At 48.2% G+C, this 13836-nt stretch overlaps 1 protein-coding gene across 2 annotated transcripts in view; it reads right to left on the bottom strand.

Annotated features, from left to right (window-relative positions):
• ATR (ATR serine/threonine kinase) overlaps window positions 1-13836 on the bottom strand; it is a 449883-nt gene that overhangs the window by 160178 nt on the left and 275869 nt on the right. For both annotated transcript variants that reach the window (XM_063915996.1, XM_063915997.1), the window contains exon 26: window positions 6211-6348. In XM_063915996.1, the coding sequence (XP_063772066.1) occupies window positions 6211-6348 (138 nt within the window). The remainder of the gene's footprint in view (window positions 1-6210; window positions 6349-13836) is intronic.

The raw sequence follows: 13836 nt of genomic DNA, 5'->3' as shown, positions 1-13836 counted from the left end.
TTATTAATTGCCTCTAGCACAGCCTCCCTGCCTGAGGGAGTTGTCAGCAAGGCATATTTTAGGAAACGGCTGGGGGGAGACATCTCGAATTCCAGCTTGTACCCCTGAAATACTACGTGAAAGAAACAGGGATCCACCTGTGAGCGAGCTCACTAATTGCTGAAAATTTTTGAGACGGCCCCCCACCGTACCTGGCTACACCTGTGGAGCCCCCGCGTCATGCTGTGGACTCTCAGGAAGCGGGGGAAGAATTTTGATTCTGGGAACAGGCTGACTGGTGCAGCTTTTTTCCTCTTCCCTTGTCTCTGTACAGAAAGGAAGCGCCATTTGACCCGCTTGCTTTTCTGAAGCCGAAAGGACTGTACCTTTGTCTGTGAGGAAACCTGAGGTAAAAATATTTATTCCCAGCAGTTGCTGTGGATACGAGGTCCCAGAGACCATCCCCAAATAATTCCTCACCCTTATAAGGCAGAATCTCTATGCGCTTTTTAAGTCAGCATCACCTGTCCAGTGACAGGTCTCTAATACCCTCCTGACAGAATGGACATTACATTCATTTTGGATGCCAGCCGGCAAACTATCCCTCTGTGCATCCCTCATATATAAGACGACGTCTTTAATATGTTCTCATATTAGCAAACTAGTATGCTTGACAGGGTCACCGACCATGCTGCAGCAGCACGATCTGCAGGTTTCAGTCTAGTACCTGAGTGTGTAAATACAGACTTCAGGATAGCCTCCTGCTTTTTATCAACAGGTACCTTCAAAGTGGCCGATCCTAAAACGGCAGTGCCACCTTTTTTGACAACCGTGTGAGCGCCTTATCCACCCTAAGGGATATCTCCCAGCGTACTTATCCTCCTGGCGGGAAAGGGTACGCCATCAGTAACTTTTTATAAATTACCAGTTTCTTAACGGGGGAACCCACGCTTTTCACACACTTCATTTATTCATCTGATGGGGGAACAAAACACTGCCTGTTTTTTCTCCCCAAACCTAAAACCCATTTTTAGAGGTGCTTGGGTTAATGTCAGAAATGTATAACACATTTTTTATTGCCGGGATCAAGTCACGGATGTTCCTAGTGGATTGTGTATATGTCTCAACCTTGTCGACACTGGAGTCAGACTCCGTGTCGACATCTGTGTCTGCCATCTGAGAGAGCGGGCGTTTTTGAGCCCCTGATGGCCTTTGAGACGCCTGGGCAGGCGCGGGCTGAGAAGCCGGCTGTCCCACAGCTGTTACGTCATCCACCCTTTTATGTAAGGAGTTGACACTGTCGGTTAATACCTTTCACCTATCCATCCACTCTGGTGTCGGCCCCACAGGGGGCGACATCACATATATCGGCCTCTGCTCCGTCACCATATAAGCCTCCTCATTCAACATGTCGACACAGCCGTACCGACACACCGCAGACACACAGGGAATGCTCTAAACGAGGACAGGACCCACAAAAGCCCTTTGGGGGGACAGAGTGAGAGTATGCCAGCACACACCATAGCGCTATATAATGCAGGGACTAACTGAGTTATGTCCCCTATAGCTGCTGTTTTTATATATAATGTATACTGCGCCTAAATTTAGTGCCCCCCCTCTCTTTTTTTAACCATTTTCTGTAGTGTAGACTGCAGGGGAGAGCTAGGGAGCTTCCTTCCAGCGGAGCTGTGAGGGAAAAATGGCGCCAGTGTGCTGAGGGAGATAGCTCCGCCCCTTTTCCGCGGCCTATTCTCCCGCTTTTTTATGGAATCTGGCAGGGGTATTTACCTCATATATAGCCCCTGGGGCTATATATTGAGGTATTTTTGCCAGCCAAGGTGTTTTTATTGCTGCCTCAGGGCGCCCCCCCCCCAGCGCCCTGCACCCTCAGTGACCGGAGTGTGAAGTGAGAGAGGAGCAATGGCGCATAGCTGCAGTGCTGTGCGCTACCTTGGTGAAGACTGATGTCTTCATGCCGCCGATTTTCCGGACCATCTTCTTGCTTCTGGCTCTGTAAGGGGGACGGCGGCGCGGCTCCGGGACCGAACATCAAGGCTGGGCCTGCGGTCGATCCCTCTGGAGCAAAAAGTGTCCAGTAGCCTAAGAAGCCCAATCCGGCTGCAAGCAGGCGAGTTCGCTTCTTCTCCCCTTAGTCCCTCGCTGCAGTGAGCCTGTTGCCAGCAGGTCTCACTGAAAATAAAAAACCTAAGTCTATTTCTTTCTAAGAGCTCAGGAGAGCCCCTAGTGTGCATCCAACCTCGGCCGGGCACGAAATCTAACTGAGGCTTGGAGGAGGGTCATAGTGGGAGGAGCCAGTGCACACCAGGTAGTCTAAGATCTTTCTAGAGTGCCCAGCCTCCTTCGGAGCCCGCTATTCCCCATGGTCCTTACGGAGTTCCCAGCATCCATTAGGACGTCAGAGAAATGGAGATTCAGACAAAATAAAATAAGACTCTTTTTGGCCCGTCTTGTTTTAGGGTATGTTCTATGCTGCTAGTAGGATACTCTGACCGACACACACATACTTGTTTACCCATGGTTTTTTTATCCATGGTTTGTTTTGATTGATTTGCTTTATAGAGATCTATGTCTACATTGAGAATGTAGTATAGATCTACTACAGTATTGTAATAATACATGAATGTTTTCTTGTCTATAACTGGTGGACTGTGGCCACCTATTGATGGGGTATGAGGACCTTTTGTCACCTCTTTGGTGAAGTAGGACATAGTTATAAATTCTTTGCTTAAAAATATGGAATGGTCGTATCTGCCCGCCCAACTGGTGGCCACAGTGTGTGTTTATTTATTTATTATTCATTGTTTGTATTTTTTTGTGTTTGTTTTTTTATAAATATCTTTTGTTGTATTATTTGGGGATGTTTTTATCTGTAGCCGATTGGCTCTAAACACCGGGATGTGTGGTGCACACTCAACCAGCTAGGATTCCTTGCTTAGCATGGATATGTAAATATTGATCTTGTTACGCATTGGTGCCGTGTAGATATGTCTTTTATAGGATGAGATGAGAGTTTTTTGCTCCAACGGGGAGACTTCTGGTTTGCGTTCCATTTGGTTCGACTACACTTCCGTCATTGTGACGCGTGCGTTCCACAGACGGGAAGTGTAGTCCGTTTCTTAGTTACGCGCGTCATCGCGTTTCCTCCCTGCTCAGCTGCTAGGTACATTCTGCGGCCACGATCTGCGGGACCCGCCCGGGCACCTGAGATGGATCCTGGCTATAGTGTGTGTGTGTCCCACATTAACCCTTCCCTTTTGGGAATATTTTGCACAGTCTGTGATTTAGATTGTTTAGATTGTTCTATTTAGATGCAAGTCGCACTGATATGAGGTCATAATAGGGGCGTTTTTGGCGCCAACTTCTAATTGAGTATAGGTGTATATAGAGCCTGTCAGGCATAACCTATTGTACTGCTGGATGTCTGGGTAGACCTGTTGTTTGGTCTTATGATCTGATGGAATTGTTGTACATAGCCTCCTGAGGAAGGCCCACTATGGGCCGAAAGCGCTTGAGGACACAATAAGGACACTATTCAAGTGGATTATGTAACGTATATTATAATAAATGAATACTTTTTGCATATTTACAAAATCTGGAGAGTGCCTCTACCTTCATTTCTATAATTATAATGCTTTGCATTTGGAGTGGACACCCCAGTCGTTGTTTCTTTTGAAGATGTGAGTGCGACCGTTATTGGAAATATATACACATACAGGTATAGGTTTTTTATATTATTTTACACCCAGTCATAATAGTTGGTGCCGACAGGGTCACCCACATACGTCTGTGTTCCCCCAACAGTGTTTACTTTGGAAAAGCTTACAACTACTGACATGCTGACACTTAATCTCATGAATCAAGTACCATCTGGAGTCGGCAATGCCGACAGAGGGATTCCCATATCTGTTTGTGGTAGAGCACTCATACATGTCGACACACGTGTACTAAACACCCACCAACATTGCTAAAATGGGCAGATTTCTGACAGGGAAAACACAGAAAACTCTAACCAACTCCTTGTACACACGCTCATTATACAGTATATACTGTATATATCTATAGTGCTTCATGGTTGAACCTATATTGCACTAAATAACTGTGCCCCCCCTAATTTTACACTGTTAGGTGTTTAACAGTGTTTTGGCAGGCCCAGCATCTCTGTGAGGAGAAAATGGCGCTGTATAGAGTTGTGAGGGCTAAGCCACGCCCCCTTCTCGGCGCGCTTCAGCCCGAAATCTTTTTACATTTTTATACTGGCGGGGGTCCGTATACAGTGCCTATGCACTGTATACATCTTTGCCAGGCTTATTTTAGGAGGTATATTGCTGCCCAGGGCGCTACCCCTGCGCCCTTGTAGTGCCACTTGCGTGTGGGAGCAATGGCGCGCAGCGCGACCGCTGCGCGTTACCTCCGAGACTCTGAAGTCTTCTGCCGTCACTGAAGTCTTCTGTTCTTCTAATACTCACCCGGCTTCTTTCTCCTGGCTTTGTGAGGGGGGTGACGGCGCGGCTCCTGGAACGAGCAGCTAGGCGAACCAAGTGATCAGACCCTCTGGAGCTAATGGTGTCCAGTAGCCTAAGAAGCAGAGCCCCTGAACTCAGAAGAAGTAGGTCTGCTTCTCTACCCTCACTCCCACGATGCAGGGAGCCTGTAGCCAGCATGTCTCCCTGAAAATAATAAACCTAACATAAAGTCTTTTCAGAGAAACTCATGAGAGCTCCCCTAGTGTGTGTCCAGTCTCTCTGGGCACACAGTCTAATGAAGTCTGGAGGAGGGGCATAGAGGGAGCAGCCAGTTCACACCCATTCAAAGTCTTATAGTGTGCCTATGTCTCCTGCGGATCCCATCTATACCCCATGGTCCTTATGGAGTTCCCAGCATCCTCTAGGACGTACGAGAAAAGGGACTATTCCCACTCGTGGATGCCCATGACACCCACAGAATGGGAATAGAACCTGTGGCAGCGAGCCCCTAAGGGGCTTTTTTGCGCTCGCCCTTCCCACCCCCACCTGCATTCTGCGGCAGGGATCCCGATGTCGAGATGCTGACCGCCGGTATCCCGGCCGATGGTAACACAGCCTAAACCAGCCTATACAGTCACCTTATTTTGCTTGTGTTATTATTCGCCATGCATATCAACTTGTCTCAAAATAAACATCCATTTAAACGCACAAACCTGAACTCAATGGGAAGAGGCTGAAACTACTATAGCACTGTCGGAGTGATCATATATCAGTACTCTTTAGCATTAGCAGCAGCCACAGTCAGACAATACTGGAGCAAGTAGATGCAGGTACCACCACATATTGCCTTTCAGTCTGCTTTGTAAAGCTAGGGACACACTGGCAGATATACTGGCCAATCAATCTGCAGGTGTGTACAAGCAATATGTCTGCGAACAAGGTCTTTCACAGATATACTGTATCTTCTGTACATCGTGCCCGGCGGGGGGCCGGCATCAGCAAGTGCACACACACTTGCCGATGCCGGCAGCGACGAAGAGCGCACGGTGGGGACAGGGGACGGAGACCATGCTGCATTCGGCAGCATGACATCACTAACGACAGCCCCAGATCTTCTTGCATGTTCAAAAGACCCAAGGCTGTCGACAGCAACCCGCGGGTGCATGGATCGCCATTGGTATCAGTCATACACACGGAAAGATGTACACAATGTGTTGTTCTGATTGATCGGGAACGTCCACATCGTGGCTCTAATCGCTCTGTGTGTACCCACCTTTACATCTTTGCTCCGTGCGCGACAAGTCATAACGCGTAAGTGCTGTGTAACTTGGTAGCGCCAAGCATTTTATTTGTTTTTGTTTCTGCGAAAATGCATCTTAGATGCAAGTAATGTACTAGGACACACTAGCTTCTGCTGCTTAAAATTATATGCAGCATGCCCTTTATTCTGGATGTGATGTAGGAGGACACATCTGTATATTGGTGCAGCTGCCTGTTTGTATGAACAACCATCATCAGCAGATGCAGATCAATTGAACTCCAGAAAACACACTTGTTATTTAAGTCTTAAGGCAGGAGTCTTCAACATGCAGCTCTCCAGCTGCTGTGGGACTACACATCCCAGCATGCCTTACTAGCAAAACTGTAGCAGGGCTGCTACAGCAGCTGGAGGACCGCATGCTGAACACCTGTTTTAGAGAGTGGTAATCGGACAATAACAACATAAAATATACTGATGTTTTCCTACCTCTTGCTGATCATCCTTGTTACATCCCAGCAACACATAGACCAGTATATGTGGTAAGAGATAAATGGTCACTTTGAAGTCATGTTTCATCATTATACTGCAGCAGTTGAAAACTTTTCTTGCAAGTTCATGTCTGACCTGCAGACCAAACAGATAATGAAACCAAGGAGAACGAAAGCTGTGAAACCCAGGACACTAAAAGGTGTGGCTGCTGTGACGTGTGATTTTCGTTTTTAGTTTCTCTTGATTGTAATTGTAATAAAAACAGTAAATGCAATGACAATATCTCATTTATTACTTGCTCCAGTATGGACTACGATTACTAGAGGCTCTGTAAAACACTTGGCTCCTTATAGTCATTTTTGTAGAAAAGTGTGAAAATGTGTGTTTTGCGTCCACCAGCTTGCTATACTATACTACCCTATAAATGACTACACCGTACAACCACATCTAGTGTACTATAGTGGAATGGTGATAACTGGGAGCTAACAAATGGTCTCTAAGGAGATAAAAGGCACAATAATAGGAGGAATCATTAAATATTGTAATACTAATCAATGCATTACAACCAAGGTTACTCTGGGGAGGATTTCACTGCACATACAAATACATTAGCTCTGTGTAAGCAGAATACAGCATTGTCATTGAATATTATTATTATTATTATTATTATTATTATCCTTTATTTATATGGCGCCACAAGGGTTCCGCAGCGCCCAATTACAGAGTACATGAATAATCAAACAGGAAAACAGCAACTTACAGTTGATGACAGTATAGGACAAGTACAGGGTAAATAAACAGTTACATCAGCAGATGACACTGGAATAAGTATCAGGTGGCAGAAGACTGCTGGAGTTGATGCAGTTGAAGATTATTAAAGTAAGAAAGGATAAGCACATGAGGGAAGAGGGCCCTGCTCGTGAGAGCTTACATTCTAAAGGGGAGGGGTAGACAGACATGGGTGACACAGATGGGGTACATAGAGAGCGTGGAACAGAGGGTTAGGATGAGATTTGACTGGGTTTGGGGAAGAAGTGGGTCTTGAGAGCCCGTTTGAAGTTTTGTAGAGAGGTGGAGAGTCTGAGGGGGAGAGGTAGGGAATTCCAGAGAAGTGGTGCAGCACGTGAAAAATCTTGGAGGTAGGAGTGGGAGGAGGTGATCCGTAGGCAGGAAAGTCGTTGTGCATTAGCAGAGCGAAGAGGATGTGTGGGAATGTAAAGGGAGATAAGATCAGAGATGTAGATGGGAGAGGAGTGGGTGAGGGCTTTGTAAATGAGTGTGAGAAGCTTGAAATGGATTCTGAAAGGGAAGGGGAGCCAGTGAAGGTCTAGTAAGAGAGGAGAGGTAGACGTAGTGCGTTTGGTGAGGAAAATGAGCCGGGCAGCAGCATTGAGGATAGATTGGAGTGGAGAGAGGTGTTTGTCAGGAATGCCAGTCAGGAGGAGATTACAGTAATCCAGTCTGGAGATGACCAGTGAGTGGATAAGAGTCTTAGTAGCATCCTGGGTCAGAAAGGGTCTAATCCTGGAAATATTTTTTAGATGAAAACGGCAGGTTTGTGAGAGGTGCTGAATGTGTTGTTTGAAGGAGAGGGAGGAGTCAAGGATTACTCCAAGACAGCGCACTTGGGGGCTAGAGGAGATAGTAGTGCCATCAATAGATAATGAGATTGTAGGAGGTGAGGTTATGTGGGAGGGAGGGAAGATGATCAGTTCGGTCTTAGACATGTTAAGTTTAAGAAAGCGCTGGGACATCCAGGAAGAGGTAGTAGAGAGACAGTTGGAGATACGAGTGAGGAGAGCAGGGGAGAGGTCTGGAGAGGAAAGATAGATTTGGGTGTCATCAGCATAGAGATGATATTGGAAACCAAAAGAACTAATGAGCTTACCTAGTGAGGACGTATCGAGAGAGAAGAGGAGAGGACCAAGGACAGACAATATGTTCACAGAACTCCTTAGTGACTACTAATATCCATATAACAGACATGACAGTGCATTATTCCATACATAAGTCAGTTAATGCTCTGAGGTGCAGTACAGCAATTTACCCCAAAATCTTCTCCCATTTTTCAGGACCACCTTTGTACACTGAGTGGCCAAATTATTATTACCACTGGCTTAGTACTTCTTGGCCACCGACCTGAACATAAACCTAAATTAGATTATCTGCACCTTCCACTGAAGGTTTGACCGTAGCAGATCCAGAAGAATCCATGCTTTTGTGCTGCTGTTTCCATAACCTCACCCTACCATCTGCATGTCATAATTGAAAAAGTGATTCGACATTATAAAACATTTGCAAAGGAATTCGCTCCCCACCTCACAACTCTAATATTTAAAAAGTGTGCCTCTTTTGTGGCAGCCTCAACTCAAGCTGATATTGTGGTAATTCCAAAGCCAGATAGAGACCCCACACAATGCTAAAATTATAGGTAGATTTAGTTGTTAAACGTGAACCTTAAAATGTGTACTAAAATTTTAGCTAATTCTTTGGCCCATAACTCACTTATTTAGTCCCCCTGGACCAAGGTCCTTATTCAGGTTTGTTAGCGAACCAAAAAAAGCACACTAAAGGGGGGTACACACGGAGAGATCCGTGCTTAAAATCTAAGCAATCTTGCTAGATTGCTTAGATTTTAAGCACGGATCTGCCGTGTGTATGCCCTCCAGCGATAGCCGATGCTAGATTGAGCCTGCATGCAAGCTCAATCTAGCGGGTCGCTCACTTCACCGTTGTGTGAAGTGAGCGGCCCCCCGTCGGCTTTCCCCCTCGCTCAGCACATCGCGCTGTGCTGAGCGGGGTGAGAGATGTGTGCTGAGCGGTCTGTGTTAAGATCGCTCAGCACACATCTCTCCCGTGAGTACCCCCCTTTATGGTCAAAACCATGCTGTACTGCAGGTGGGGCAGATGTAACATTTACAGACAGGTAGATTTGAGTGGGGTATGCTCAAACTGAAACTAAATTGCAGTGAAAAAATAAAGCATCCAGTATTTACCCTGCACTGAAACAACATAACCCACACAAATCTAACTCTCTCTGCACATGTTATATCTGCCACACCTGCAGTGCACATGGTTTTGCCCATTAGTGTGCTTTTTTGGTTTGCTAACAAACCTGAATAAGTCAAGTCTGTTTTAGTCCGGGCCACCAGGCCTCTGATAATACCAGGAGGGCCATAGATTTGATGCACTGTATTCATGTGCAGAAACTACCTTTGCTAATTTTGGCATTAGATGTCAAAAAAGCATTCAACCAAATGTCTTGGCCCTTTACTTTTGAGGTTCTTAAGATTATGGGGTTTTCAGGTACATATTTTTATGGTATTTCAGCACTATACCGATTTCCCACGGCAAAAGTTATAAACAATCATATTGCCTCTTTCGTAATTGGAAACTGTACTAGGCAGGGATGCCCACTGTAACCCTGATTTAGTCATGGAACCCTTGGCAGCGAGGACTTGTAGTAATGCAGAAATCTCTACTGTAATTAGAGGACTGGTTCTTCTAAGTATAACATTTTGTTATATGCAGTTGTCCTAATATTTCTCACAAATCCATCTTAATCCTTGCAGTCTCTGAGATTGACCTCTATTCTAACTACTCAGGTTCTAAAATTAATACTGGAAAGTAATAGTTATGGTAGACATACTGTTGATAACTCTATTTCTCCTAAGTCCACAGTATCCACAGGATAAACATTGGGATATGAGGTAGAGTCAGCAGATTGGCACCAACGATCAAAGGTTTTGGCCTCCCAGAATGCAATGGGCCGGTCCCACGGACCTACCTTACGAGTAGAGTGAGCAAAAGACATTAGCCGGAATAGGGAGATCAGCTTGAGAATATGCTTCTGAAATAGTCATCCGAAGTCATCTTGCCAGTGTCTGCTTGTCAGCAGGCCATCCTCTCTTATGAAATCCGTAGAGAACGAAAAAAGTGTTTGTCTTTCTGATGACACTGGTACGATTGCCGTAGATCCTTAAGGCACGGACTACGTCCAATGATGCATCTCCCCGCAGAAAGGTCCAGCCCTTGGAAGGCCGGGATAACAATTTCTTCATTAAGGTGGAATGTAGACACCACCTTAGTAAGATAACCAGATTTCGTTCTAAGAACCGCTCTATCTGGATGAAAAAACGAGATTTATGGTAAGAACTTAACTTTGTTAAATCTCTTTCTGTGAGGTACACTGGGCTCCACAAGGATAGACATTGGGGTGTAGAGTAGGATCTTGATCCGAGGCACCAACAGGCTCCAAGCTTTGACTGTTCCCAGAATGCACAGCGCCGCCTCCTCTATAACCCCACCTCCCTGCACAGGAGCTCAGTTTTTAGTTAACCAGCCCAATGCAGTAGCAGGAAAAGAGACGACAACGGTTAGTAGCCACATACACCACACTCTCACGACAAGAGAAGTGTCAGCGGCTAATGCCATACCAACCCAAAGAAGCTAAGTGCGTCAGGGTGGGCGCATTGTGGAGCCCAGTGTACCTCGCAGACAGAGATTAAACAAAGGTAAATTCTTACCATAAATCTCATTTTCTACTGCGGGGTACACTGGGCTCCACAAGGATAGACATTGGGGTTGTCCTAAAGCAGTTCCTTATGGGAGGGGACGCACTGTTGCGGGCACAAGAACCCTGCGTCCAAAGGAAGCATCCTGGGAGGCGGCAGTATCGAAGGCATAGAACCTTATGAACGTGTTCACAGATGACCACGTAGCCGCCTTGCACAATTGTTCAAGGATCGCACCACGGCGGGCCGCTCAAGAAGGTCCCACAGACCGAGTAGAATGGGCCGTAATGTGAGCAGGAGCCGAGAGGCCAGCCCTCACATAAGCATGTGCAATTACCATTCTAATCCATTTGGCCAAAGTTTGCTTGTGAGCAGGCCAGCCCCGTTTGTGAAATTCAAACAGCACAAAGAGAGAATCAGATTTCCTAATAGAAGCAGTTCTCTTTACATAGATACGGAGAGCCCGTACCACATCCAAAGACCGCTCTTTGGAAGACAGATAAGGAGAAACAAGTGCCGGAACCACAATCTCCTGGTTAAGGTGGAACGAAGAAACTACCTTAGGTAAGTATCCGTAACGAGTCCTAAGAACCGCCCGTTCACGGTGAAATATCAGATATGGGGAACTACAGGACAAGGCACCCAAATGCGACACTCTTCTAGCTGAGGCAATAGCCAGCAGAAACACCACCTTAAGGGAAAGCCACTTAAGATCAGCTGAACCAAGAGGTTCAAATGGAGACTCTTGTAACGCCTCCAAAACCACCGAAAAGTCCCAAGGAGGCACAGGCGGGACATATGGGGGTTGGATACGCAACACACCCTGAGTAAAGGTATGCACATCAGGTAAGGTCGCAATTTTTCTCTAAAACCACACCGACAAGGCAGATATTTGAACCTTGAGGGAGGCCAGACGCAGGCCTAAGTCCAGGCCCTGCTGAAGAAAAGCCAACAACTTGGCTATACTAAACTTGGAAGCGTCATAATCGTTAGATGCGCAGCAAACAAAGTAAGAATGCCAGACCCGGGGGGGCGTGGCTTGGCCGGCATCAGGGAAAGCTGGGAATACGTGGAGCTCCAGCTTGGCCATCCCTATTAAAGTGCCTGGGCCCACGATATTTAGTGCCAACCGACTGCACTGGGCCTATCTGAGCCTGCCAATCGACCTGGTGCTGGGAGGTGAGAGCTGCGGAGTCGGGGGGGCCCTGTGTTGCCCCCTGCGGATTGCGGCCTACCTCCAGTGCTGAGGCCGGGACCTCGATTTGGAGTGCGAGCCGCCGGAGGGAACACCTTGCTGGATCCGGAACGCTCGGCGGATTTACTCCCCCGCTCTGGGAGCACGCCCCACCGCTGGACGCTCTGCAAGATACACGGAGGCCCCAGCTGGAGACCACGGACTGCCGGGGACGCCCGAGGTAAGGGCCGCGGCTGGCGGTGGCGGCGGCCATCTTGTGGTTGGCGCCGCTGACCACTCGGCCGTAGCGGCTGCTGCAGGGGACCTCCTGTGGGGCCAATAACCCAGGCTCCAACCCCCAATACCCCCACTGACCCGGCCCTTGCATTTGGGAGACAGAGGGAGAGACAGTGGGCTGCTGCAGCCTTGGGGACCAGCCGGCGGCCATCTTGGGACTGGCAGCACCACTGCAACTCATAAGCAGTGACATTATATAGTGCCTCACAGGCTCCTGTCACCCCTATTCTAGCCAGCTCACTGCTTCCACTCCACACGCATGCTCCCTGCCCCCTCGGGCCCCTGTGATGTGACACCTGAAACGTGGAGGGCATACTGGCAGTCATCCGTGCCATTCCTGCGCCCGGCCCCCACTGTGTCACTCAGCTGCTATCGCTTTGCCGTAGAGGACCCGGAATATCTCTCAACCCATGGCCCTGCGGCCGGTCTGTTTCTTTTTTGCAAGTTTACTCCTATACTGATGGCCGGCTAGCCACCTAGACTCTGGGGTGGCGTGCCGGTGCTGACCCCGACGGGAGGATGCTCTAATCACACAACGTCACTTCTGATGTTCTACTGACGTACCCAAGGTGCCACATGGTGAGAGGAAAGAAAGGATCGCAAGGGAGAGGAAGGAAGCCACATACACTCACCCCGATGCGTGCAATGGATACCCCGACCTCGGTAGATATGCGGCAATTTTTTCTCCCCCAGGGCTCCGCCCCTACGGTGGCTGCCTCCCTACCCTCGACCCCACGTTTCTCGCCTGACTCGGACTCGGCTTCCCAGGTGGGATCATAGACGGCAGCCCCACACGCCACGACGGACCCGGGAAGTCTCGCCCAGATTCTGACCCTGCTGCAGGCCCTACCAACTAAGCAGGACTTTGAGCACTTGGAAGGAAGAGTCCGGGAAACGGTACGCTCAGAGATCGCTGCGGTTCAGGTAGAAATAACACACATCGGCTCCCGCCTGTCTACGCTGGAAGGCTTCTCCTCAGACACAGCAGCTGCACATAACGCCCTCAGGGCCACCGTTATCAAACAGGCGTCCTGCCTTCAACAGCTCCAAGACCGTGTAGAAGATTTGGATAACCGCGGAAGGAGAAATAACCTGAGGGTCAGGGGAGTTTCGGAGGATATTGCCCCTGCCTGCCTCACTGACTTCCTCACGACGGTTTTCAATGAAATTTTGGGCCGTGATCCCGCTTCCATAATAGAATTCGACAGGGCTTACCGAGCTTTGAGACCCAGGGGCGCACCGTCTGATCGCCCTCGCGACATTATCTGTCGTCTTCATTACTACACGGAAAAAGAAGAGATCCTTCGCAAAACCCGCCGCATGGACGTGATAGAGATTGCCTCTCATAAACTCCAGATCTTCCAGGACCTATCGTGGACGACCCTTCAGAAGCGCAGAGCCTTACACCCGCTCACTGCAGAACTTCGGAAGCTGGGCATCAAATATCGATGGAGCTTCCCTTTTGGCCTACAGACCTCGCACAATGGGACTCTATATGCCTTTAAGGACCCCTCCGATTTGCCCCTTTTCTGCCAAGCGCTGGGAATACCACAGGTCTCTCTTCCAGAATGGCAGGAGCCTCTGACCGACGGCGCCCCACCTGAACTCACCCACCCTGACAACGACTGGCACCTGGTC

The sequence above is a fragment of the Pseudophryne corroboree genome, chromosome 4 (assembly GCF_028390025.1).
Source record: "Pseudophryne corroboree isolate aPseCor3 chromosome 4, aPseCor3.hap2, whole genome shotgun sequence".
Taxonomy (NCBI): Eukaryota; Metazoa; Chordata; class Amphibia; order Anura; family Myobatrachidae; genus Pseudophryne; species Pseudophryne corroboree.
The sequence above is the reverse complement of the archived record's forward strand: the minus strand, read 5'-3'. Positions and strand labels throughout refer to the sequence as shown.